General features: G+C 40.5%; 1 protein-coding gene across 1 annotated transcript in view; it reads left to right on the plus strand.

Moving 5' to 3' along the window:
• nbeab (neurobeachin b) overlaps positions 1-25,444 on the plus strand; it is a 213,854-nt gene that overhangs the window by 110,692 nt on the left and 77,718 nt on the right. Inside the window, 10 exon segments of the mRNA XM_038692696.1 lie at positions 70-177; positions 606-774; positions 2,576-3,014; positions 9,090-9,247; positions 10,637-10,760; positions 12,500-12,627; positions 16,770-16,831; positions 20,806-20,870; positions 23,112-23,220; positions 25,117-25,283. Of these exon segments, the coding sequence (XP_038548624.1) occupies positions 70-177; positions 606-774; positions 2,576-3,014; positions 9,090-9,247; positions 10,637-10,760; positions 12,500-12,627; positions 16,770-16,831; positions 20,806-20,870; positions 23,112-23,220; positions 25,117-25,283 (1,529 nt within the window).

Here is a 25,444-nt window from a genome sequence, read left to right on the forward strand (position 1 = left end):
AAAAACTTGTTTAATTGAGCTTTGAATAAACAGAGTAGCATGTCATATTGCTTTATCTTTCTGCTTTAGACAGCCATAGAGGCTGTCCCTAGTAACCTGTCTCCCATCAAGGACCCTGATCGCCTTCTGCAGGATGTGGACATCAATCGGCTTCGCGCTGTGGTGTTTCGTGATGTGGTGAGTGCAGGTGTACGTGTGTGTGTGTGTGTGTATGTGCATGTGCAGGCTGTTGGTTTATGTGCGTGACATGCATGTGTTTGTCATTAAGACTTTGATTTGAAATTTAAGATTGTGTGTTTTGGCAGACAAACAGGTGTGCAATGTCACACCCTTCAGTCAACAGGTGAAATGCCAAAGATGCCCTTGTTGACTGAGCTGCTGTCTGTTGAACAAAAGCCCACAAAATTTGAATACGATATATTTTAAAGCAAGTATTTGAAATACAGTATATTAGAGGATAGTGGTAGCACTTTGAATGTTCTTCCGTGCTCTATGGAAGGTGCATTTCCTGTGAGAGAACCATTTCAGGCAGCAGGAGTGGATTGTGTGAAGTGAGATTGTCTGAATATAGAGTGGCATAACCATATTGTGATTCTTCTCCACAGGATGACAGTAAGCAAGCCCAGTTCCTGGCTTTAGCTGTGGTGTACTTTATCTCTGTCCTCATGGTCTCCAAGTACCGCGACATCCTAGAACCCCAACGCGAGGCTGCCAGGATAAGTTGCCAGTCAAGCCGTAGCATGCGTCAGGACATCAACTCACCAACCAGCACAGGTGTCCTACCTTTCTTACATCAATTCCTCCTGCTTACCAATCTTAGCTTATGGTGACTGTGTCTAATATAAATGAATGTTAAGTGTTCTCGGTCCCTTCTGATATGCTGCAGCCAGCTTGAGCTGAAAGCTCATTCAGTAAAATAGCAGGGATACCCTGCCTGCACTCCACTGATGCACATATGATTTATTCATGAGCTTTGCTAATTGCACCGCACAGAATTAAATGGAGCTGGAGATGTTAGTAATGAACTTGAATAGGCATCATTGTTCTCTCTGAAATGAAAGGTAGTATGTGCCTCAAGTCATAAATCATACATTAAGTCACATGAAAGGAAATCAGTGGCTGCCTACTAAGGTTTAACACAATGTCTGCTGCAGTGCGAACTCGCTATTATGAGATGCACGAGAGAGCATACTTTATCAACTTCGTTTCAGACTAAAGGTGAAGTGAATATAAGAAACAAGAGAAAGAGGAGACAGGCCAAAGGAAATATGAGAGTCTAATTTGACGAGCTTGAACCACATTGAAAATTAAGAAAGAGAAGATGAGCATTGAAAAGTTGAAAGATGGGAAAGCAGCAGCATGCTGACCAACTACTGTGGGTTTTTGGAGCCGGGCTTGCTATTTTCAGCCCCATCTGTCAGTGCCCATTAGGCAAGCAATCCACCAGAGGAGAATGGGATCATAGAGGTTGCTGGGAGGAGAGAGGCACACTGCCGCCTTCATAAATTTCACCAGAAAATGGGGGAATTTTCCAGACGGCATGTGGCAGACGATTGTCTGATGGAGCAGGAAGCCAGACGACTTGCTAGCTAAATCAGGCCCTGCTGACCTTGTTAGGGGGCATGTGATGAATATTAATATGGCCGGCCTTTCATCTAGGTAACTATTGGGTCAGGATTAGCCAAAATCACACCTTTGTTGGTTTTTGGGAAAATCAGCATTCATTGCATCAAGTTGATCACTATATAGACAATGGCCAGATGTTGAAGATTTTAATTTGATTCTAGGTTCACACTCAGCAACTCATGCATATGGAAAGCTACAGTATACAGTATATTATGTAGAATAATAATAATAGAGCAGCTGTCTGACTCTTGTCACAATTTGAAAGCAGTTAAGTAGATGCCTCCTAAGGCTTTAGGCAAGAAGAAGCTGAAGAAAATGTTTTATTAGCATAGAAGGGGAATAACAGAGATAATCTCACCAGAGGATCAGAGCTTCTGGAGAGAGATCTAAGAAGCTTCGTTGGCACGTGGCTCTTTTCTTTACATGCTAAATTTATTCTTGGTCTAGCAATTTAAAGCTTTCTCTGGAATGCAGTTTTATCATTGGTATTGTTTAGTTTTAAATCTGCATTTCTTACTTCTCTTGACAAATATTCTTATTTTAATTCAGTAGGCATATAGAAAGAGTAATTATAATAAACATATGTGATATGTTAATCAATATGGTTTAGGGATCAACATAAATTATCACTATAATTGTTGACTACTCACTGAACTTATTTGTCCAAAAGCACCAAACATTACATTGTTCTAACATCTCAAATGTGAGGATTTGTTTCACGTCATCACTTAGGACTCTGGGAGCTTGTTTATTCTTTATTGTTTCCGACTAAATAAATAATCAAACATCAAATGATGAACATTTTTTAAATTAATGTTTGATCAAATTTAGCACACATTGATGATTTGACCATGTAATGTATTGTACAAATATTATACATATATTTTTATGTGTCTAACTGAATGCCTGTACCTGAATGTGTGTGTGTGTGTGTGTGTGTGTTCTACAGAAATACCCCTAGCATTTGATAGCAGCAAGAACCATCCTACGCCATCAGAAGACATCCGCATGGAAAGCTCCCTTCCCCACACAGACTCTGGTATCGGAGATGAGCAGGTAGTCAGCATCCTTAACGGGTCTGACCTGGACCACAGCGTAGGACGATCGGATGCCATGAGTGAGCTCATATCTACACTGTCCTCAGAGGTGAAGAAGTCCCAGGAGAGTCTGTCTGAATCCCCCAGCATGGAGGTGCTGAAATCGCCCCCCTCCATCATCAGCCTTAGCCAGCCAAAAAGGGGCATCAATGTCAAGGAGATTCTGAAGAGCTTAGTGGCAGCTCCAGTGGAGGGCATGGAGACTGGGCTGGAGCCCATATCCTACCCAGACCAGACTGCCAAGGCCCAGGCTCAGGCCATGCTGCCTATGCAGTTTCACTCCTTTGACAGGTGAGGAAGTGTCATCAGTAGGTAGTCTGTTGTGCAGAAAATTGCTGTTGTGAATAAATGTTACAGTTAGTTGTCTTTTTTTCATTTTTATTTTTTGTGTAAGCAAAAAGACCATGTGTTTTAAGACCATTTACTTCATACCATGTATACTTTACATCACAGTTGACCATTTTGCAATCCTTGCTGTTGCTTTTTGTGTGTATTTTCCCATCAATTACAGGCATCCATTGGATTTTAGTTCTTTACAGTATGAAAATCAATTAGCATACTTCCTTGAGTTATCAGTCAAACAATATTTGCAGACTTAATGATAGTGATGGATTACACAGCTCATGAATCTGGTAATACATTTCCATACATTACAGAAATTAATTTAAACCAATTGATTCCTGAAATGGTAGGAAAAACAACTTAATCTAAAATTTGCAACTTACATTTAAAATGGAGAGCAAAAATAAAAAGTATACAGTACATGTAGTTACAGTAAAAAGCTAAAACTTGAACTCTCATTTTTTGTTGTTTTTTGTTAAAAAAATGTGATGACAAAATAAGATGACAGTGAGTTACATATGTTTGACTGTATTATTCTGTGAGGTTTACATTTCTCTGAGGATAACTAGCAAACATTTAATGTCATAACATAAAGTGTGTGTGTGTGTATGTGCTATCACTTAAGCGACCATAAAATGCTGATGTTAATCCTCTGGGTTTATCTTAGTTATCCAGTATAACACTAATGGTTTCTAAGCAGCATGCAACACATTATTCATTTCAGGCCACTTGTATTGTACTCATCCCCCACAGCAAGGAATTCATGTGTTTGAAAAAGGTCTCTGAAGAACTGTGGCACTTCTGCGGTTTATTTACATTCCTGGATTAGATAAAACCACACAGTAATCTGTCTGGATTTTTAAGTTTACAAACCTGCTCCTGTAGTGATTTCAAGCTTCAGCTCCCCCTCGATCCCTGTCTCCTATGGTTGTTAAAGTTTTGAAAATCATAATTTTTGAAAGTAATTCGAGTTGGTTTAGCACAAACAAAAACTCCTCCTGTCCTCTAGTCACCACTCCGTGCATTTCTATGTAATCAATGCCAGGCCCCAGAGAGACAGCGGAGGACACACTGAGTCAGGAGGAACAATGGGGCCTCCCTTCTTTTTAATGCAATGCTGCTGCTGAGCTGGGCTGAGGTGAGCCTGATGAATAGGGGAGAAGATGGAGTATGCGGAGAGGGGACAGCTGAGAGGGTGGGGGTCTCCAGGGCGTTGATGACAGATTAAACAGAAGTGGCCTCACGCCATACCACGGCCAGCCTTGTCGCCCTCACAGCTCACACCGTTAATGGGAACTGGCAGCCTGAATGAGTCACCACAGCAAAGTGTATTATTTTTGAAATGCTTTCTCACAAACCCTCCTGACCACATATACAACTTTGTCTCATGCTTTTCATGTCACTCGCCGCCCAGCCTCTATTTGCTGTGTCTAATTGTTTGCCACCTGCCAGCGAAATGAGCTGCCAGACATGGACAGGCCTTTCATTTGTCTGTCAGGGCAGCAAGAGATTGGGAGTGACAACATCAAAAAAGAAAAAAGGGAGAGAAAAAATGGCTTAAAGTGGAGTGCACAGGGGCAGTCATTGCAGGGGCCCCTATACTATACTTTCATAAAGGAGGGGTTTAAATTGCTCAACATCCAGATTTCCCCCAGACTAGATGGGAATACACTACCTTATCTTCCTTAATCCTTAACTTCCTCCCTTTCCCCCTCTCCTTCAGTTTCCAGATTAGCTCTATGCGATATTGTTTGTCCTTAATGTTTGTTTTTTTTCATGATGTAGAGCTATAATAATTGGTTTTAATTGAATTTGCTTGTGGAAATGTAAGCACATTTTGAACCTAAAATTCCTATATATCTTTTAGATTAGATTCCGTCTGTTGGATTTATAAAGGAAAGATTTCTTTGCTTATACATTACACTGCAGTCGTCTCCACAGCTGAAAACCTCATTAATATTAATTCCAAGATTAATCCTTTATTCTCTGCAACTCAATTAAGACAATCCTATTAATAAGATATGCGTTAGATAATCTATACATGATTCATGAGCACTCAGCCGATGAATAATTCATTAAAAGAAGTTCATGTTTTATCAACATCCTGTAGATCTAATGTAACATCCCAGCTATGCCAGCTGTGCAAGAACAGGCACTTCTGCTGGAAGATGCAAGCAAGGGATACATTTGGAAAGCAAGATTAAATTCATGCCCTGTTGCAGCAATCAAAACACGCTAGTGATGATCTGATAGCTGTCGATGAGATTTCAACAAGGAGAACAGAGATCTACTGAATAAATGGTACTTGTCATCAGTGTTCTTCATAGCTAGATAGATATTTCAGTAAGCTTTCAAGCTTTTAAGCAAAAATCTCCTCACAGTCCGCTAGATGTCCGTTCTGTGTGTTCGCTGAAAAAAAAATCCAGTGTTTGTACACATCCCAGGCTCTGTAAATGGGAAACAAACAAAGTGCCTTGGAACATGCCACACAACACGATTCCAGCCATTCCAGCTATGATATGTGTCAAGTAACTCTAAATTACTTCCCCAGACATTAAGCTTACTTTCTAATTTGCCAAAATATGTGGTTGTTGTGATGTTAGCTATAGAATCAGGAAAGTTGCAGGTATCATTGTCTGGAGCTGCTGTACTGGCTCTGCAATGTTTGTTACATTACCTGCTGTGTCCTTGTTTGCTCTATATCATGGTAGTTGTCACAGTATTGGATTTTTCCAGAATTGCATACCTCACCTTTAAGAATTAATTAGGCCATTCCAGATTTCACACACATGTTGGCTTGGATGACACAATGACTAAACAATAACTAGCACAGTACTGGCTTTACTCCATGTTGTGTTCTGTTATGCCTTTCACTTCCTGCCTCATTACGAATTCTGAGCATTATCATAATCATGTGACTGAAAACAGCGTATTGGAACACGCCTAGGTAATTGTGATCCCAGAAATGAGTTTCACCTACAGCTTATAGATAGCACCACATTTTTGTAGCTATGCTCTATAAGAATCCATCTTTACATAGTAATCAAGTACACATGTACACGTTTATTCAGTACATATATGGTAAGTCTTTATTAATCAGTTCAACAATACAATATATTCACTAGAATAAAACTATGTATCATCAATATAGTGACTTCCATTAAGCTAAAAAATACATTTGATACCTTTCATCCAATTCTGTCTAAGTATTCATTACATATATTATTTGACTGTGGAGAGACATGGATGTAAACTGCAACTTGACTGGTTGGCAGAGGCATACAACCAGGGTGGTAATTGTAGTTATATATTTTATCCATAGAGTGAAACTACAGAGCTACTTTATCGGTTACATAAAACAGTTAAGTTTTGATAATTTTGAGAAATCAGTAGAATGTTGAAAAGGATGCAAGATAAAATACTAAAACGACTTAAATAAATCTCGGCCAAGTTAGGTTTGTTTTCCATGCATTCTAGCATTAATCTAAAAGATGGACTGTGGATATATAATAGCAACATAAAACAATAAAACTGTTGTTTTGTTGAGGGAGGATTTCTGGGGATTTGCTTCAGATGACAGTAGGCTTAGTTTGTGACAGAGCAGAGGCCTGGCCTGTGTCACAGAGAGTAACTGCCAGAGATTGGACAAGACATTATCTGGCACCCTCACAAATCCAAAGGCCAACTGCAGACCTGATAAGGACCAGCTTTGCTTCCCTTTCCTTTCAGGGAGCTCTTGCAGGGCCAAGTTCACTGCATCATCTTTAATCCTTGGCCAATCAGATTGCATGTGAACAGAGGTCTGGTGGGTTAGTGGTGTGTCTGTGTTTTCCTGCGCGGTTACATGAGGTCATACGTGTATCTTTCATCTCAAGCCTCCACTATCCTTTCTTTATATGTTTCTTAAATAAGCTCTGCCCCTTTCTCTTTTAGCACCATATATTGTTTTGTATAGGACCTTCTACAAATAAAAGAGAAAACACTGCTAATTATCATGTATTATCATTTATACATTTCGAAATTAAGTTGTGTTTCAACACCTTAGCATCTCAGTTGGTGAAATTTCTTCCCTAACTGGTTCACACTGATCAGGCTGGCTTTGTTAAGGGTCAGTTAGCCTCAGCCATCTGTTGTACATTTTGTGCATGTTGCCAGGAACTACATCATGGGCTATGTTATCTCTTGATGCTGAAAAAGCATTTGGCCAGTTTTGGTGGTCCTACCTTTTTTATAAACAGTCTATGGTCCTACCTCTGGAAAGTTATTATTCCTTCCTTAAGTTTTTATGTTAATAAAAACTTAGCCTGTTGCAAAATACATTGGAACACATACATTGTCGTTACTTCCCCAGAACTCTATTGCAAAAGATGAGCTGCCAGATGTGAGTGTACCTGTTTACCATGTTCATTTTCATACAATAATAAATTGGTTCAGTCCTTCAACGACTCCATGGGTAGACATGGAAAGGAACATAACATCAATTAATCTCAAGAAGATTGTATGTACATACCAGTTCTTTCTATACTTACAGCAATTCCTAGATCATGTAGAGACACTACAAACTTCCTAAACATTGTGTCTGACATCTGTCTTTAAAAATGGGAGCTGAGCCAGAAGGCAAAGCTTTCAGTTTACCAGTCGGTCTACATTACAACCCTCACGTATGGTGATGAGCTTTGTGTAGTGAGAATGCGATCACTGATATATCTACTTATTAAAAAATAAATAAAAAATTAACACCAAATGTAACACACCTGCTCCCCATTCACACCTGAGACCTTGCAACACTAACGAGTCACATGACACCAGGGAGGGACAAGGGCTAATTGGGCCCAATTTAGACATTTTCACTTGGGGGTGTACTCACTTTTGTGGCCAGTGGTTTAGACATTAATGGCTGTGTGATGTGTTATTTTGGGGGGAGAATAAATTTACACTGTTATACAAGCTGGACACTAACTACTTGACATTGTAGCAAAGTATCATTTGAGTGTTGTCACATGTTGTGTTGTCAAAAATGTGAGGGGTGTACTCACTTTTGTGAGATACTCTGTGTGTGTGCGTGTGTGTGTGTGTGTGTGTATGTGTGTGTATATGTATATAGCAGAGGACCACCAGCAGATGTAAATGAAAGTGTAGTCACTGGCTGGCCTTCTGCCCTCAGGTTTGTTTACTTACGCCTCGTGCGTGCGTGCGTGCGTGTGTTGCAAGCGTGATGCTGAAAGATGGAGTTACAGGTCAGGATGTTTACCTTTCTGAATGTCCTGACTTACGTCTGGGCATGCTCATGCTGGTAATGCCTGAGAGCAAATGAAGACCATTAATGTTCTCATTTTTCTTCTAAAACATGTATTTTGGAAAGGAGGATTAGAAAGTTGAACAGCTGAATGGAAAGTTAAGGAAATCCTGGATTTTCTCACCCAACAACAGGGCTTCCGTTCTAGATGCCGGCTTTACTGAAAGTCAGGTTTATTATGACAACTTTTGTACTAAAGCTAAACTGCTATATGGCTGGCTAATGGGATCTTTGCTCCTGGTCCCAGGCTAGTTTGCAAACTGTCAATTATTGAACTCAACTATAACCGTCTGACAAAACAAAACAAAACAAAAGTATTTCGCCTACATTTCTACCTCAGTACATTTTTTTATAAAAGCCGTAAATCCGAGGATATGAAAAATTCTATGAAATATCACAATTTGAGTCTACAGCTAGCACCTGCACCTTCTCCAGCACCCTGGTGGGATTTAGTGAATTGCTTAAGGGCACTTTGGCAGGGAAGATGCTTGCTTAACAGAGGGTGTAAACCCACATTCTCCAGCTTCTCCTTTTCGCTGTGCCACTGTGCTGCTCTGTTTGTATCAATTTTGCAATTGCTGTTTACTCTACAGCTGTATAGCCTTACAATGTGAACTCTGTTGAATATAATTTTTTCATATTTTAATTGTTTACAAGTATAATTTTTACCTGCATGTATGAATGAAGCATATCGTGCGTGTGTGTGTATGTGTGTGTGTTTCCTGTAGGAGTGTGGTGGTGCCTGTGAAGAAAATCTCCCCTGGCAGCCTGGCAGTTAACACTGTGGGAAGCAACAGCAGCACCTCTCCTGGGCTGACAGCTGGCAGCACCCCCAACATTTTTGCTGCTGCATCTGCAACCCCCAAAAGTATGATCAATACCACAGGTAAGTCATGCTCAAGGTTACTGGAACATTCTGACTCAGTTAAAATACTACATTCAGGTAATATTGCTCATTATCAAATAATATTTCTTTAGAGCAATTTAAGAGTGCTTAATTTGACTAATTAGTGTTCAACTTAATGACCAATGATCATGATGAATGTTTGTTTTGTCTTTGATGCCATTGCCCGAACGAATATAAAGGAAGTGTTTCTCTCTGCTGGATCATGTGATCCTGTATGCTTGTGCAGGGGCTTGTTGTTACCACAAGATGGCCCTCTTTACCTTCCTATCAGTGTCTGCAGCAGCTCTGTGCACCTCCAAATAAAAACTGCTGTCCTCGGATTCCTCCTGATACAGTCAAATCAAATAAACCCCATTTTAATATACCTGAATTATACAATTAAACAAACACCTTTACAGTAGTGTGAAGAATTTTTACACATGGTTTTCCTGTGTAGTGTGTGTTCCTGTATGATTGACTGCGTGTCCTCTCTCCCCTTCCCCTGCTGTCACGTTGCTTCTCCTCGGGCTCTGCTGCATTGAGCTGGTTCTACCTCAGGGCTCCTGTAGTCTGGGCCTGTGAAAGGGTCCACTTAACACCAAGAACCATTAGGAGCTCCAACACCTTTTTAATGTGCTCCATAAAAAAAAATAAATAAAAAAAAAACTATCCCTCTCCTCTCTGAGCCTCTCTGTAGGAATGTGAGAAATGTATCCTCGTCAAAGTGTGCTTTCAGCTCAAGCCACAGTCTCTCACCCAAACTCCATGATCTCACTCACTCTGATTTTAACTTCTCACAAGGACACTCGTAATGATTTTATGCTTCAACATGTGCCGCCAAGAAGATGTGACTCAGGCGTCACCTTCATATTACTCTCACCCTAATCTTGGCATTGATACCAAAACTAAGTGCAATATGTAAAAATGTTATGCAGATGTTGTTTTGATATTTTGCTTGATTCTACATCTTTGTCATCTTAGTAAGCAAAATTGTTCCATATGTGACTGCTGGCACCAATTTAAACAACCAGCTTAGGTACACTTGGATGCAGTTAAAGATTTGGTGCACAATTTGACACTCTTACCATGTTTTTGTTTGTCTGACTTGGTTGAAATTAGCGCTGACTGCTGAGGTCCACAGTCAAGGGCCAGATTGTGGCTGGTTTTATAACTTCACATTCTTCATTTTTGAATTATTTCAGTGTGTGTGTGTGCCATTACATCTTGTAGTTAATCTTGTACTAGTATTAAAAATACTTAAAATATATTTTACTTTAAATGTGTTAATCTGATTCAATAGAAATTTAATTAGATCATTAAAAACATACATATTTTCAGTTATTCTTACACTGCACTAATGTTGCATGACTCTGTTGATCCTCCCTGCAGGAGCCACCGACACAGCCCCCACTACCTCCTCTTCCTCCAGTTTTGTCAACGGAGCCACCAGTAAAAATCTGCCGGCCGTGCAGACGGTTGCCCCCATGCCTGAAGACACAGTAGAAAACATGAGGTACGACAGTGCCCTCTTTGTTCACCCATGCTCGTATTTCCTACATTAGTAAACTCGCTTTATTCAAATTATGTGACTTGCGTATAAAATATGCTCATACGCAGAGGGGTATGTGATGGTTATCTTTCAAACATTTTTTCTTCAAAAATGTTTTGTCAATAATGTTTTCTATTATTTACGTTTTAGCCTTCTACTACAAGATAACTACAATTTCTACATGCTCACATTTAATGAACCACTTCATTTATTTGACTTGGTAACATTTTCTTTGTCTCTACGTAGTGAAAACAAAATACCTCAAATTATACAGACATTTATGAACACAATGGCAAAGTTTGGCCTAATTCTTAGTGTACATTTGTTTATTTCTGTGTGTGTATGGTATTATTGTGACCTTCACTTATCTGTCTCACTTGCTCTAATAGTTTGTGACAGAGGTCCTTAGTCCTGCTCTCACACTGAGTGCTGAGAGCCTAGGTCTTTCTCCAGATTCTCTCTCTTTCTCTTTGCCTCAATGTGTTGTGCTAGAGGAATAGAGATTCAGTTGCCATGGCAGCAGTAACTGACATCACTTAGCGTAACTGTGAAGTCAATGATAGTACTATCTCGCTGCAGAGCCTGCTGATGCCTAACTTATATTTTAGATGAGAAAAAAAACATCCAAGCTGAATTGCCTGCTTCAGTCTACTGAAAATAACAAATATATGTATAATTTTACATTTTAGAATTACAATATATAGTATAGTTCGTTCATGAGCCAAACTGTTAAGTCACAATGCAACATGAAGCAAGTACTGCCTGTGGTTTCATTTTTCATTTTTCTCTCTATTCCAGTGCCTTTTGTGAAGTGGACCCGTGTCCACTGCGGCAGGGACTGACACCTCCTGAGTTCAAACCCTTTAGCTCTCTGTCTGGATTACAGGCATCCTCCAGAGGTGCAGGCCAGTGTCTTAGGCAAGGACATATTTATGTTAGCCACCTAGACCCCCTGCACCCTGCTTTTTATGCTAGCCTGTCATCCCTCTGCTGTGTTTTCCCAGGGTGCTGGAAGGCAGATTACACAACACACTCATATACACATCCTAACCCAGACCTTTTCTCTCTGTATTTCTCTATCCCGCTGCTTTCTGCCCATCTTAGCTGGGAAAACAAGCCTCTACTCTCCTCATGTTGCCTAGTATCTCTGTGTGTTCACATTGGAACGCAGAGATATGTTGCAGCTTGAGTCGTATCTCTGCTTGTATACGGCCTGAGTTGTGTGGCTGCATGACTCCAGCTCACAGTTTCTCTGAGGTGCTTAGATAATGTCAGGCAGTCGCATGTAGTGAGTGTGTAGAAGATAAAGAACTTCCCTCTGCAGTGTTGAACAACTGTGATCCCATGTGCAAGCCTGGTAACATGTCACAACAAAGAATGCAAACAACTGGTGAGAAAGCAAAAGAATAACATAAAATCTTCTCTTATTGACATCTCCAGTGATAGCAACCATACTCTCATGGGTATCGGCTTGGTTTGCATCCTCTGAAATGCTTTGGTTACACTCTGAACCCACCAGGACTCAGCCTGGCTACACACTAACTGCTATTAGCTGTGTGCACTGGGTCCACTTTGAGGCTCTCTGCTCTTTCCCTGCCTTATCCTTGATGGAAGGGCATGACCATACCTCCCTTACATTTTGTTCTAATTCAGGTGTCTAATTTCCATTTGTGACTTCTGCCTTCATGTGTTTTCTTTGACAGCATTACTACAAAGCTGGAGAGGGCCTTGGAGAAGGTGGCACCCCTGCTGAGAGAGACCTTTGTGGACTTTGCACCCTTTCTGTCACGCACCCTGCTGGGAAGCCATGGACAGGAGCTGCTCATAGAAGGTACAGATGTTGTATAGTGCATTCTCAAGCTGTGTGTGGAGTCCTGTCCCCACCACCCTGCCACTGTATGTACTCCACTGGCTGCCTCATTGATGGATGCATACGCAGTAGTAGGTGTTGACAGGAGAGTCACTATTTTGGAAACAAGCTGGGGGTCTGTCACAGTCTGATTAAATCTGCCTTCTCTTTCATTCATCTTGTGATGTCTGTGTGTTTTGTTTTTTTCATGATTCACTCCACATAGTGAGGTTTGTTCCTAGATGTAGTATTTTTAAACATCAGTGTTTCACAGTCACAACAAATGTCATGTTGAAATGAATGTTGAATTAATTGGTGGACTTTGCCTCATGCCAGTGGTATTTTTAGTTCTCAAAACTAAGATCGCATGTTGCTTGGTCTTAGAGGGGGGGTTTGAATTTCAAAATGAACTTATGGGCCATTTTAGGGAAATATGAAAGCTTAAGCTGTATTTACATTGGAAGCACAGTAACCTTTTTTCTGATTTGTGCCATTAAGAATCCAGGGGAGTTTCTGCACAGTCTAGTCTAAATCTACTTACATGGAAAGAGAACAGAAAAGTATAGATGCTTACAAAGGCGTTGTTAAATTTCCATTGTCTTACTCAGAGATAATGCAGTAATGGTTTGTTTATTTTAGAGTGATGTAGCACTGCAAGTTAAATTTCATCATTCAATTATTCATCTCAGCACAGGCTTGGTACTCTCTGTCAAATTAAAACACCCTCCTAATTTATTATCTTCACTATAGCTGTTTCATAATTTTATTTTAAACAGCGTTAAAACAGTTACATTGTATATATTTAAACGCTGGTCTGACTGTCTCTGTTATGCACAGTGTTTGCAGAAGTGTGCGATTCTTCTGCTGCACTTCACTCTGGGCTCTAGTCTTATTTCCTGGTGGTGTGTGAAGGATCAGATTCAAGGTTGGCAGTCTCTCATGGTGCAACTTGTGCCTAACCTCAGGCACTGTCTGCCTGCATGTGTGCACACTGGCACTCTGTTCCCAAGGCTTGTTTTGGCTTGCATTCACAAGAACACACTGCTACCACGTGCACGTTTGTGTGTGACTGTGAGTGTGTATAAATTATGTGTGTGGTCTCAAGTCTTTTGATTTGCAGTTTGCATAAAGTAAATTGAATATTGAATCTCTTTTTCTCACTGCCAAAGTCCCTTCTTTTAACTGTAAGCTAAATCGATATTATTTTCAGAAGTCAATGCATAGAATGACAGCAAGCTGAAAGAATGCACTCCTGTGACTATTAAAGCTGCTTCCTGAAAGAAGTTGTCTGACACGTGTCCACTTTCCTGAGCATAAATAATTTGTATAGTGTTTACACTGCCAGTTACCTGTAAATGGCTAAATGATTTATACAATATTATGTTTTAAATAATAAAATATCATATTATAGTTTGCTGGCCCTGCGATGGACTGGCGACCTTTCCAGGGTGTATCCTGCCTTTCGCCCTATGTAAGCTGGGATTGTCTCCAGTCCCCTGCAACCCTGTACGCAGGATAAGCGGTTGACAGTGGATGGATGGATGGATGGATGGATGAATGGATGGATTATAGTTTGCTTAGCTTCTTTTTGTTATTAAGCAGCTAGGTCTGAAATTTGAAGATTTTTTAATTATGATTTGTTACTGGTATTTAATTTAAAAGTAACCAACCTTGGCAACCATACTCATGGGTCTTATTTATGTGATGGTGCATAAACCAACACTGTAATACAGCTATTAAAGAACATTTAAAGTATTGCTTTAACAACTTTTTTTATGTTTCCATTCCAGCCAGTAAAGCTTCACAAACAGACAGTTTTTCCTCCATAAATCATGCATATGCCATACATATATACATACTGTGTGTCAATACACCATGTGAGTAGGCCATGCACATGTGGCTAAAGCTACTCACTCAAGCTCAGGGGAAAGGAATGAAAATCAGGTAGCATAGCCTTGACAAGTGTGAATATGTCTGTTACCCTTTCACTCAAAGTCTGTCAGCAGACTGACCAGCTGACAAACCAGAGCTGAGCTGAGAGTGTAACCCCACAAACAAGGTTCGTAGATAGACAGCTTGGGCCCCAGTGCTCTTCACCAGACATGTTTGACATCGATTAGAGCAGCTTTATCAGACAAAACAAACCCACAGATTTACCACATACACTTCAAATCTATAACTTTATCGAGCCACTCAGGTCTGTCCTTGTTGTAGCGTATGTGTCCAAATTATTTAACTGATTTCCCTGTTCCTCCCTCTCTTTCTCCTTTTCTTCCTGGCCCTTCCCAGGCTCACAGTTGAAATACTGTGCTATAGTGCAAAGGCGCTCCATTTACCAGTAATTACCAGCCATCCATCACTCTTAGATTGCCCGGGGTCAAGCCCCCCTGTGCCCCGTGTGCCCCTTTGCCTCACCCTATTCCTTCAACCCCCCTGAAGACATGTGGTCATTGTGGCAATTATGTTGAGTGCACCCTAAGCTTTACACTTGGAGTTGGTGGGTGAGGCCTGTGTGTGAACACTGCTGCTGTTGTGATGCCTGCCGTCTGCTTCATGCTGTCCCCTGAGTGGCCCAGTCTGACGGCACATTGCCCCACAATGCCACATTCACCCGTGCCTTAACCCTGCCCTGTTTACAGGAAAGAACTGGCAGGCCGTGTTTAAATAGAATGCATTTAGTTTGTCTACCAGCACAAGGCCAGGGTCAGTTGGCCACCTGACTCCCGTGTCAGACTGGACTGACTTATGGCTCTGCATGTCACAGCTATAACAAGAGGTCAACCGTGGCACTCTGTACAAGAGAAGGGTCACATCCTCTCAGAGTATTTACAATACACTCCCTCGGACAATCTCCGCTCATGAATAGAGATGGATGTAGAATCAGTGACCAAAAGATTTGTCCATACAGTGTTCTGAATATTTTGCATTCTGCGTAATATTGTATAGAACTTACACAAGCAAACTATGTCCATTGAGTGTTAATATCAAGTTATGTTAAGTTATTGACTTATACCGTATATTTTGTTGTTGTCCAGCATTAGTCTCATGCCAAATAATTAAAGAGTCATTGGAGGTTCTAGTCTTGAAATTTTAATATAAATTCAAATATAATTATATTATAAATTTAGCATTATTGGCTAATTTCAACATTGTATGTAGAGCTACATCTTTTACTACATCATTTCTGTTACATGTCATTAAGTTATACAGCGTGGAGTCTGTTTTCCTCTCTGAAAGGTGTTGTTAGGCATGTTGATGTCTTCCAGCATACTTATGCTTATGTCACTCCCTGAGATTCTCAATATATCCATCTTTGAGTGTCATGCAAAGCACACTGCTGTTTTTTCTGATAGACAAATTTAGAAATTAAACATCCAATGAGACATAATATTATTTCCTATTGTAGATGCTGTACTGTACAGTGCACAGCTCATCCACGACGTTAACTGAAATCTTAGGGTTAGAGTTTTTTGTTTAATCCTCTGATTGACACCCCCCGCAATCCATGAAACAATGGCAGCTGTGTGGCACAGAGTTCTACTCCTGCCAGCCTATAATGCATCCTAAAGAGACATTCTTTCCTTCACTAATGGCTGCATCTTTAATGGTTCTCGCCAAGTGCAACAGAAGTGGCTGGAGGTGCAGAATACGAGACCAGTTGCAGCCATTGTTCCTGCAAATGAGCTTTCACACCTGCCCTTGTTTCATTAGAGAGTTGTCTGCTTCTGCGGCTCACCATCCACAGAATGGAGATGAGGGAAGAAGCTGTGAATGTCTGTGTTCACTTCTCTGAGTGTGTGTGTGTATGTGTGAAGACAGATGTGTGTGGGAGTGTGGAGGGGGTACTCGCATGTACATGTGAGTTACAGTTTGATGGGCAAATAGGAAGCACAATGTTTGGAGTTTACTGCTTGTCACTCTGCCTTAAATGAACCTTCTGCCAAGAACAATATAGCTTCGTCCAACTTCTGCACTATGAATTTAAATCAGAATATTTATTTTTAAAGGATCATCTTGTACTGCTAAGGAATTGTAAAATAATAACAACTGATTATGCCCAAATATTATGTGATGAATACGTATGCAATAACCATTATGGTTAATATCTAATTCTGTCTCTACAGGTCTAGTGTGCATGAAGTCAAGCACCTCAGTGGTGGAACTCGTCATGTTGCTTTGTTCTCAGGTGAGCTTTTTTCTTTCTCCTCATCTTTCCCAGCCTTTGTTTATCTTATTCTCTATGTCCCATCCTCTCTTCTTTCCCCTGTATAATATTCCTTTCTCTGCTATGGTTCTCTGGATAACTTATTTTCTGTCACCAGTATGTGGAGATGTGTTAGAACTAGTTTCACCTCTCTTTGAAAATGAATCCACACATTGCACACCATTTAACTCACCTCTATAACTCTTTTAAATATATAGACTGCACACACACAAAAAATAGGTTCAGTGTTTATCCTGTCAAAACTGCAGATATTTTTGTAAATGTATACGTTTATGGTTAATCCTTGGTTAATTGAAGTAAAGGGCATTGTCTCATATCAGATCAAGTTATTTAAGCTCTGCTGAAGCTTTGCTTATCAGTGCATGTTCCATAACCAATGACAACATACTGACACTTCTCTGAGAATCCAGTGACTTTCTACACCCCAGAGCTCTAATCCTGAGCCCTCCTTTAGAGAATGAGCCCCACCTCATGCAAAACTGCTAGTGACTGATCACCTCTAAGCTGACCCTCTGAATCTCTTGTTAAGCCTTTGTTTTAGAGAAGGTCAAAGCCCCGATGTAGCAGTTAGAACAGGAGATATTTAACATACCTTCTGTCAGCCCATCAGTCTTGCGTCGGGAGCCCATAAGGAAGCCATTACTTGGTGCCTCTTTGTGGATCCAGACTGCAGGACCAGAGCCGTGAGGAGGTGGATTGCCACTATGTGTGCTCCTTGGTATCCACAGTCCAAAGCCCTCTTCAGCAGAGAGCTCAGCCTCTGTTATATGGAGGCCATTATTCAGGGACTTTCTTCCAAAAAACGTACATAAATGGGGCCGTCAACATTGAATTATTGTTGCTCTTTTGAAAGTTTTTGACTGGCTCCTTCTTGAGCTGCTTTTCCGTCCGTAGAGTATCTGTGGGAAGTTGCTTTTTCCAGCGCTAGGATTTATTGCAGATGAGAGCGTCAGCATGCTGTTAAGAGTCTGAGCCCCCCCTCCTACACAGATAGCATTACTGCGGCTCCAGAGGTTCCTACCATTAGGGGCTCTAGGGATGAAATCCAGGCTGAGATATCGATCAGACAGTGAGGCCTCTAAACTGGACCCGATAGTCTGGTGTCCTTCAACAACCTTTCAAATAGAGATGAGCCATTGCTTTGTATCCTAACACTACACCATCAGTAATGAATCCAAAGCAAAGCTGATATATACAGAGCTGTTTTGTCATGAGCAAATATAATGTTTATGCTGTCTGAAAATTACAATATACTCAATAAATTACTCAATAAATGTCTTTGGTATCACATACTGTATCTCAAGTGCTTTGAAAAAGGACGAGTCAGATGCAGGGTAAGGTTTGACTGACATCACTATAAAATGCCAACTTCAACATATCCCTCACATATTTCAACATTAATGTTTAAAGACAGCAAGAAAGGCACTTAGCTGACCTTTAGTCCCTCTCTGTTTTGTGACCTGTCAGTTTTACGAATGAATCGGTGCTAATGATCTACCTTTTCTTATTTATGCATACTAATCACAGCTATCATCGTGTGGCTGGCCACGGTTGCAGACACTGTATGTCTCTCCTCAGCCTGGGCAGCTGAATGAAAAGGTCAAGCAGCTCTGTTTCTTGTAACAGCTTAAACATACAGGGGGGATCTAGAGTGGAGCCACAGAGATTTAGTGATGGAAGGCCTCCAGATGTGGAGAGTATAACAGAGCAGATAAAAGCAAAGGCTCCTGCACACTGACAGGTTGGATTGAAACACCACAAATATTTAGTGCTCTGCTGAATTTCAGGAAGATGAAAGTGGGTGGAGAGAAAATTTTCTCAAGGTCAGAAAACTATTCTCCAGGATGGAAGTTTTAGGTCCACAAAAAGGTGTGGTGGGGTTTTCAGACATAGATGGAACCACCCAAGTGAACCTACAGCATCGTAATTGACAGTCCAACATTTCCCAGTGTTACATTTTGTGTCAAAGAATTGACCAGTTCTTAATGCTTTTAGAAAATGGTTTAGTTTTACTCACAAATGCCCTGTTTTGTTTATTGTATTGTTACTGTTTTCATAAAAGATCAGGTAAACAGAACTGTATAAAACCTGTCCAACACCAGACATAGTGTTAGTAAGCAGTAGTAAAACCTAACTTAAGATAAAAACTGAGTTACTTTTGGATTTACATTTGCCAGGATGCCTGAAACATGTCTAAGAGAATGAGAGAATTGGGAATTAATTGGAGAATAAGTTAGTCATAACAGCAATATAGGGTAACAATAAGTCAACAGTTTGTTGTGGAGCTTGTCTGCCCCCAAAAGGCCAAAAACTCAATCCCAGCTTTTCATATCCACTAAACAAACTTCCAATGGCCAGAGGTGCTACACTGTGGTCTGCATTTATATCAAGAATCACATCTCTTTTTTTAAGCAGCTGCACGTCAGGCCTAATTCCCTTCAAATGGGCAGCAGAGGACTTTTTAAAATCTCTGCAATCAAAGGCAGTCTCTTCTGGGAGCTCTGTTCTCCAGTAAAAAAAAGAAAAGAAAAGATAAAAAAAGAGCCTCTGAAGTACTATCACAGCTGTCAACAAGCATACCTCAGACAAGATAGCAAATTTGACTAGTCCATGCTGTACCTACACTGACCTGCTGCCATTTTCCTGCCAACGCCTGAGTGTCACATCTGCCTTAATTTCCGTATTTATTTTTGTCACGTGAGCATGGTGCAAGTGGAACCTCAGAAGACTGGCTGTTCATGATCCCTGTCCAAATCAAGAACAGCTTATTCCAGGCAGATACTGTAACAGAAGAAAGGGGGTCACGGAGAACATTTGGAGACCAGATGCTCAGCAGTTTGTCAGCACCATCTCCCTGATTTAACGCATCGTAGGGTCAGACTGTGTACTCTTGCATGAACCGGTATGTGTCAGCCACGACAACTGTGTACAAAAACACATGCCCATACATAATAATGTCAATGTCAGTTACTCTGGTACCATACACAAGAAATGCCGCTTACCTTGTCCAGACACTGACATAGAACAAACAATGTAACGCATTGTTTTGCATGTACGACTACTGGTTATATATCTCCATATATTGTTTCTGCTGGAAATGACTGAATGATGAATAAATGAATAATACTAATTACTGCATTTTAAATGGATAGTCACATTCAAAGGCTCCCTATATATGTGCATATCCTTGAGTTCCATATACATTTGTAGCCACTAATGAAAACCTTTTTCCTTTCATTTTCCTCTGTTTTCCGTCCTCTTTTGAACTATGGCCTTCTCTGTTTTCTCTTCCATTTGCACCTCAGTGAGGGTACAGGAGAGCTGAATTTCCCACAGTGAGAGGCGCGCTCTCAAACTGCTTTTTAATCATTTCCAGAGCACGTTGTGAGACAGCAAGTGCTGGCTCTCTGGCCTAGGGCTCGGATCCCTTCCAGGCGTACACTGCAGGGCTCGGCGAGGCTGCTCAGTAATCTGTCACTGTAAGGGACAGGGGAAATGGCTGTATTTAAGTGAGAGGATACAGTTTCATCCCACAATTACATCTCTCCTGTGTTTACAGATCTTTTCACAGAGGAAGAAAGGACGGTCACACATGCTGTGCAGGATTTCAGCTTTTTATAACCACCACTTTTTCCTGAAAGGATATAACTAAATGCTTTCTTTACCTACTTGAATTACAAACTATGAAATGTAATCTAAACTACAGTTGAAATATGCAATTTGGATGGTGAAATGTCCTTCTTGTGTATGAGTCATGCATTTCTGAAAGATCTTGTTGCATTTTGGATCCAAAGGGCGTTTTGATACCCACACTTTGCCAATTTAACTTTTGGTTTTCTTTTTCAAAGCTCTTTGAGAGAGCACTTTTTTTCTTACAGCCCAAACAAAAACACAGAACTTCTGTAAGTAACACATCACAAATTCTTAAATTTCAGGAATGGCAGAACTCCATTCAGAAGAATGCTGGCCTGGCCTTCATTGAGCTAATCAACGAAGGAAGGTAATGTATCCCTTCACTGTAATGCATGAGGTTAAATCACTCTGCAAAGCAATAGTTTATTCATCCTTCTATCAGTATGTATTCGTCCACGGTTGTTAGATGGCTCCTCAGTAGGGGGTAATAGTAAATAAGATTGTGGTGAGTGGATGGAGAAAGAATATTAACCCTAGAATGCCCCCCCCCACACACACACCTTTTGTTGTCTTTTTATATATCCGTCTCTCCCTGTTTTACTGTACATCCCAGTGTCTGTGTTTCTCTTTCTGTCCCCTCCCTCTTCTTCTCGGTGCTGGGTGTGGCCAGACTCAGGGTTTTTTCCGCAGAGCAGATCAGGGGCGGCTCAGCCTCTTTGCCCATCTGCTGACCCATCTGGCCAGGCCTCTCTATGCCTGGGCACTTGCTGCAGCCCAGCCAGGCTTCTCTCTGCTCTCTGAGTCCCCTTCTGGCCCTGGAACAAAGAGCTTCAGGCAGTAGGGCCACACGGCGCTGTCCAGGGTGCTGCTGACAGATACATAATTTCCCACTCTTACTCAAGTCTCTACACACCTGCTCTGCTTAACTAGAAAGATCTAGAGGTAGCTAGACTCTTGTAAAACTGTTTGCCTTAGAAGGCGTAGCTGACAAAGTTGTATCTGCTGGGTAGTTGTGAGCTGTTCCTCTGTTTTATCATGCAGCTGTTAACACACTAAAATGTCCTGATAAAAGCCCTGAAATAACTAAACTGAACTTTCCTTCATTATTACCATTGCTCCTCTTTAGCATGCCTATAGCTGTAGCCATCATCCCCGTGAGAGAACTGCCTCAGTTGGTCCATGTTGATATAGCGTATACAAATTAATTAAAACTAATATTATCTGCTAACAGCTCTGTTAAGACAGTCTTTAAACCTCAAAAGTTGAAGCTACATGGATCACAATGCTGACCCCTGACTATTATTAAGATAAAAATGGTGCTCTGAGTCATAAAATCAACATAAAATGGTTTGAAACATAATATGGCAATAGACAAACATGTCTAAAGACTCATTTTACAATTCTATTATTATTGGAGAGGCTCTGTAATTGTTTCATTTACTGTGCATGTACACTCATCAGACAAGGCGTTTTCAACTGGGATAGTCAACAATTTTAGGTTGAAACCTATGAAAAAGAAATTTTTTGTCAGTCACATCCAGGCTAAATCTGATGATACATGGAGCAACTTTTAGAGCAATGGTGCTGGGCAATGTTGCCGTCAATGGTAATGAGTAAAGATTACTACCGTAATCCCCTTCCCCCATCACTCCGCCACCCTCCCCGCACCACCGCTATCTGATCAAAACATAGTTGGACTTGCCACCAGCAACATTGCCCAGCAACATTGCTCAAAAAGTTTCCCCGTGTATCATCAGCTTAAGTGTGGATACTTGAATTGAGTGTTACCTATCTATGAAATATAAATACAAAAGCGTGGTAGAGAGCATGCATATATTTGTTCCATCTTCAAATCAGCTTCAGCTTCTGCTTTCTCATCTATTCTTGGTTTCAAAACAAAGCTTGACGTTGTCAGGCTCTGTCTTTGAACAGTGAACGTCTGTCTATTAATGAGTGCTTGTCAACAGTTAAAGAGGCAATAGCAGCTGATGAATGCAGCCTTGGGATTACTGCCTCTCCTTGGGACAGGAGGGAAATTACAATCTGTATCAAGCACTGGAGAGGAACAGGAGATGCTTTAATTAAAACAAAGCTAACCTAATGGTGTGTAAAAATGGCATGTAATCTACACACAATAGCCTGGGTGTTTTCAATTATTAAAGATACTGGAATTTAAATGTGAATGTGGGTGAAGAACACGGAGCCTCCAGAGTCAGCCATGTGAGAAGTTGTTCAGGGCCAGACTTGTCAGCAATACAGGCACTGGGTTGGTGTTCTGGTCAGTGGGAAGGGATGCTCAGTCAATCAGGAGCCAGACGAGCTTCAATGCTTTAATGACACCTTAATGCTACAGAGGTCTGTCGCTGACATGCAGCCTTGCAATATTGCAGCACAAATAAATGATGCTGTTTACTAGTCAGCTCTTTCAGCTTGCAGAATCTTGCCCGATCCTGACAAGCTATGTTTTCCGTAACCCTGCTTCTTCCTTAGTGGTGTCACTACAACAGATTTTCGCTAATAAAAATAATATGTTCCCTAATTAATTATAAATGTGTATATGAAAAAAACAGAATCTGCTAATAGCTAAACTTTTTCTGCAATATTAAAGGTTGCTCTGTCATGCCATGAAGGACCACATAGTCCGGGTTGCCAACGAGGCTGAGTTTATCCTGAACAGACAGCGAGCAGAGGACGTCCACAAACACGCGGAGTTTGAGGTATAAACTGTGCTGTCCTTTTTTGCATTTGAAATGAAATGTAAAAATGAAATAAAATATTTTTTTGATCTTCTAATGAGCTGTAAACATATCCTAGTATAAAAATGCCATTCAAATGTATATACTCAGAAATCGTGTTCCTTTGTGTCCTCCTGAGGATTTACTCCTCACCTCAACCATTCCTATAAAATCATTTAATTACTGGTAGCAAATGGAAATGCAAGCAATAATAATGTCAACCAACTTTGTGGGGTTAACTTCCTGAGTCTGTAGGAAGCCCACCCACATCAAACCGCTCCTATTTCAGACATGAAAGGAAAAGCTAACACTGTTTAATTTCAGTAATGCTTTCAGTAATGAGTAAATTAGCTCATATTTTCCACTAATTATTGTCTGTACAAAAAATACAAAAAGAAAAACATGGTCCTTGTATTTTTCATTGCAAAATAAAGAAAAATAGCACATCTTGCAATATTAAAATAGTTTGTTTAGTCAGTGTAGAACATCATAAGACATATGTACATTTGTCAGTTTTTTTGTAAAAAAAAAATAACAAAAGACAATGTTGTATGTGTGTAATCACACATACACCACACATATTTCCACCACCTCTGTTAGCAGCTTGTACATGTGAGGAGTGATGAGTTTCTTATCTGGGAAAAGCAGCCATCCTCAAACAGCTGCTTGATATACAGTTCTTGAGGATCCTTGACCTGCTAGATAAACTGGAAGAGACGGCTAGATATGCAATGTCAGGAGAAGGGGGAAGTGTACCTGGCCCCATCCGTTCTGTCTGCCAACTCCCGACAGCCTACACTTTTCATCTAAGTCTGACGTTACTTTATTACCCACTCTCCAAGATTGAAGATTCAGAACGCAGATAAGACATTTTTACAATTAAGTTGGTGTCAGGGCGAAGCGTCATATGTTTTAAAGTGATAAATAACGTTTGATATTTGTCACAGCATCACGTGGAAATGTGAGGTGACAAGTAGAGATTGAGTTATCTGCCTTATGAAGAATATGTTGAAGTATAATATCTGACAGAATTCAAATTTGAAGCAGGGAATTCAATTAACTTCCAGCTTCTGTTAGCAAATTAGATTTTGAATATTAGCAAGAGTTCCCCCAGGGTGGCATAGTAAGACAATCTTGTTTTAGCAGCAAAGAAAGAGTCAGATGTGCTCTTCTAGATTACTTTTAACCACCTTGAACACTTAGAGAGTTACACTGACTTTTGGAAATTGATTTAAAACCAGTATCAGCATTTTTCACATTGCTGCCAATTAATTTTTAAATAGATTATTTTATTATTTATCACTTATGTATCAATTTTTATTTAATTTTTGGAAGTTATAGACAGCAGTGTGTGCTTGTGGTATATTTTGTTATAGAGAATGCTGCATATTTTTCATTTGACACCATTCCTAAACCAGGGGACAAGATATCCCTTGACATAATAGCAGTGTAGCTTTGTTAACCTTGACAGACTATATTCTTTGTGGATCTATTAGAGTATTTCCCTTCTCTTTTAATAACACCATCCACAGCTACCTAGAAGGGAGCGTCATCTGTCCGCAGTTAGGGAATGGACTGCCTTCATGTGCTCGCCATGATTTAGTACACTCCTCCAAGGGAGCAGAAATATATCACTCAGCTGTCCACTAATATCTTTATGCACTCATGTGTGTTGAATGAAGCCATAACATTCTTCAGTGTGACAAATGCTCCATTAGAGGATATATATTATTCTGGCTTTATTCAAGTAAAACATTCTCTAATGCTATTACTACAATGTCAGACATCACTTTTGGCATGGATACTGTACCAAAATCCATTAACATACAATGAGGTTCACACTATGTTTATCTTTTCCTTTTCTCAATCTCAAATTAGTCCAACTGTGCCCAATATGCTGCTGACAGAAAAGAAGAAGAGAAGATGTGTGACCACCTGATCGGTGCTTCTAAACACAGAGATCATGTGACGGCCAACCAGTTAAAGCAGAAAATTGTCAACATCCTCACCAACAAGCATGGTGCCTGGGGGACACTGGCCCAGAGGTAAGCCCTCACACTTGAACAAGTTCACCTTCAGACCAACATGGGCCATGTTAAGTCTTTAATATGGACCATAGCTGCTGAACGTTAGGTCCAACCTACAGGACAAAAGTTACCTGTTCACAAAACTCTGCAGTCATGGGATTGGACCACCAGTTAATGTC

This window comes from Micropterus salmoides, unplaced genomic scaffold (assembly GCF_014851395.1).
Source record: "Micropterus salmoides isolate LMB-PRFRI ecotype aquatic unplaced genomic scaffold, ASM1485139v1 Ms_hic_scaffold_3, whole genome shotgun sequence".
Lineage (NCBI taxonomy): Eukaryota > Metazoa > Chordata > Actinopteri > Centrarchiformes > Centrarchidae > Micropterus > Micropterus salmoides.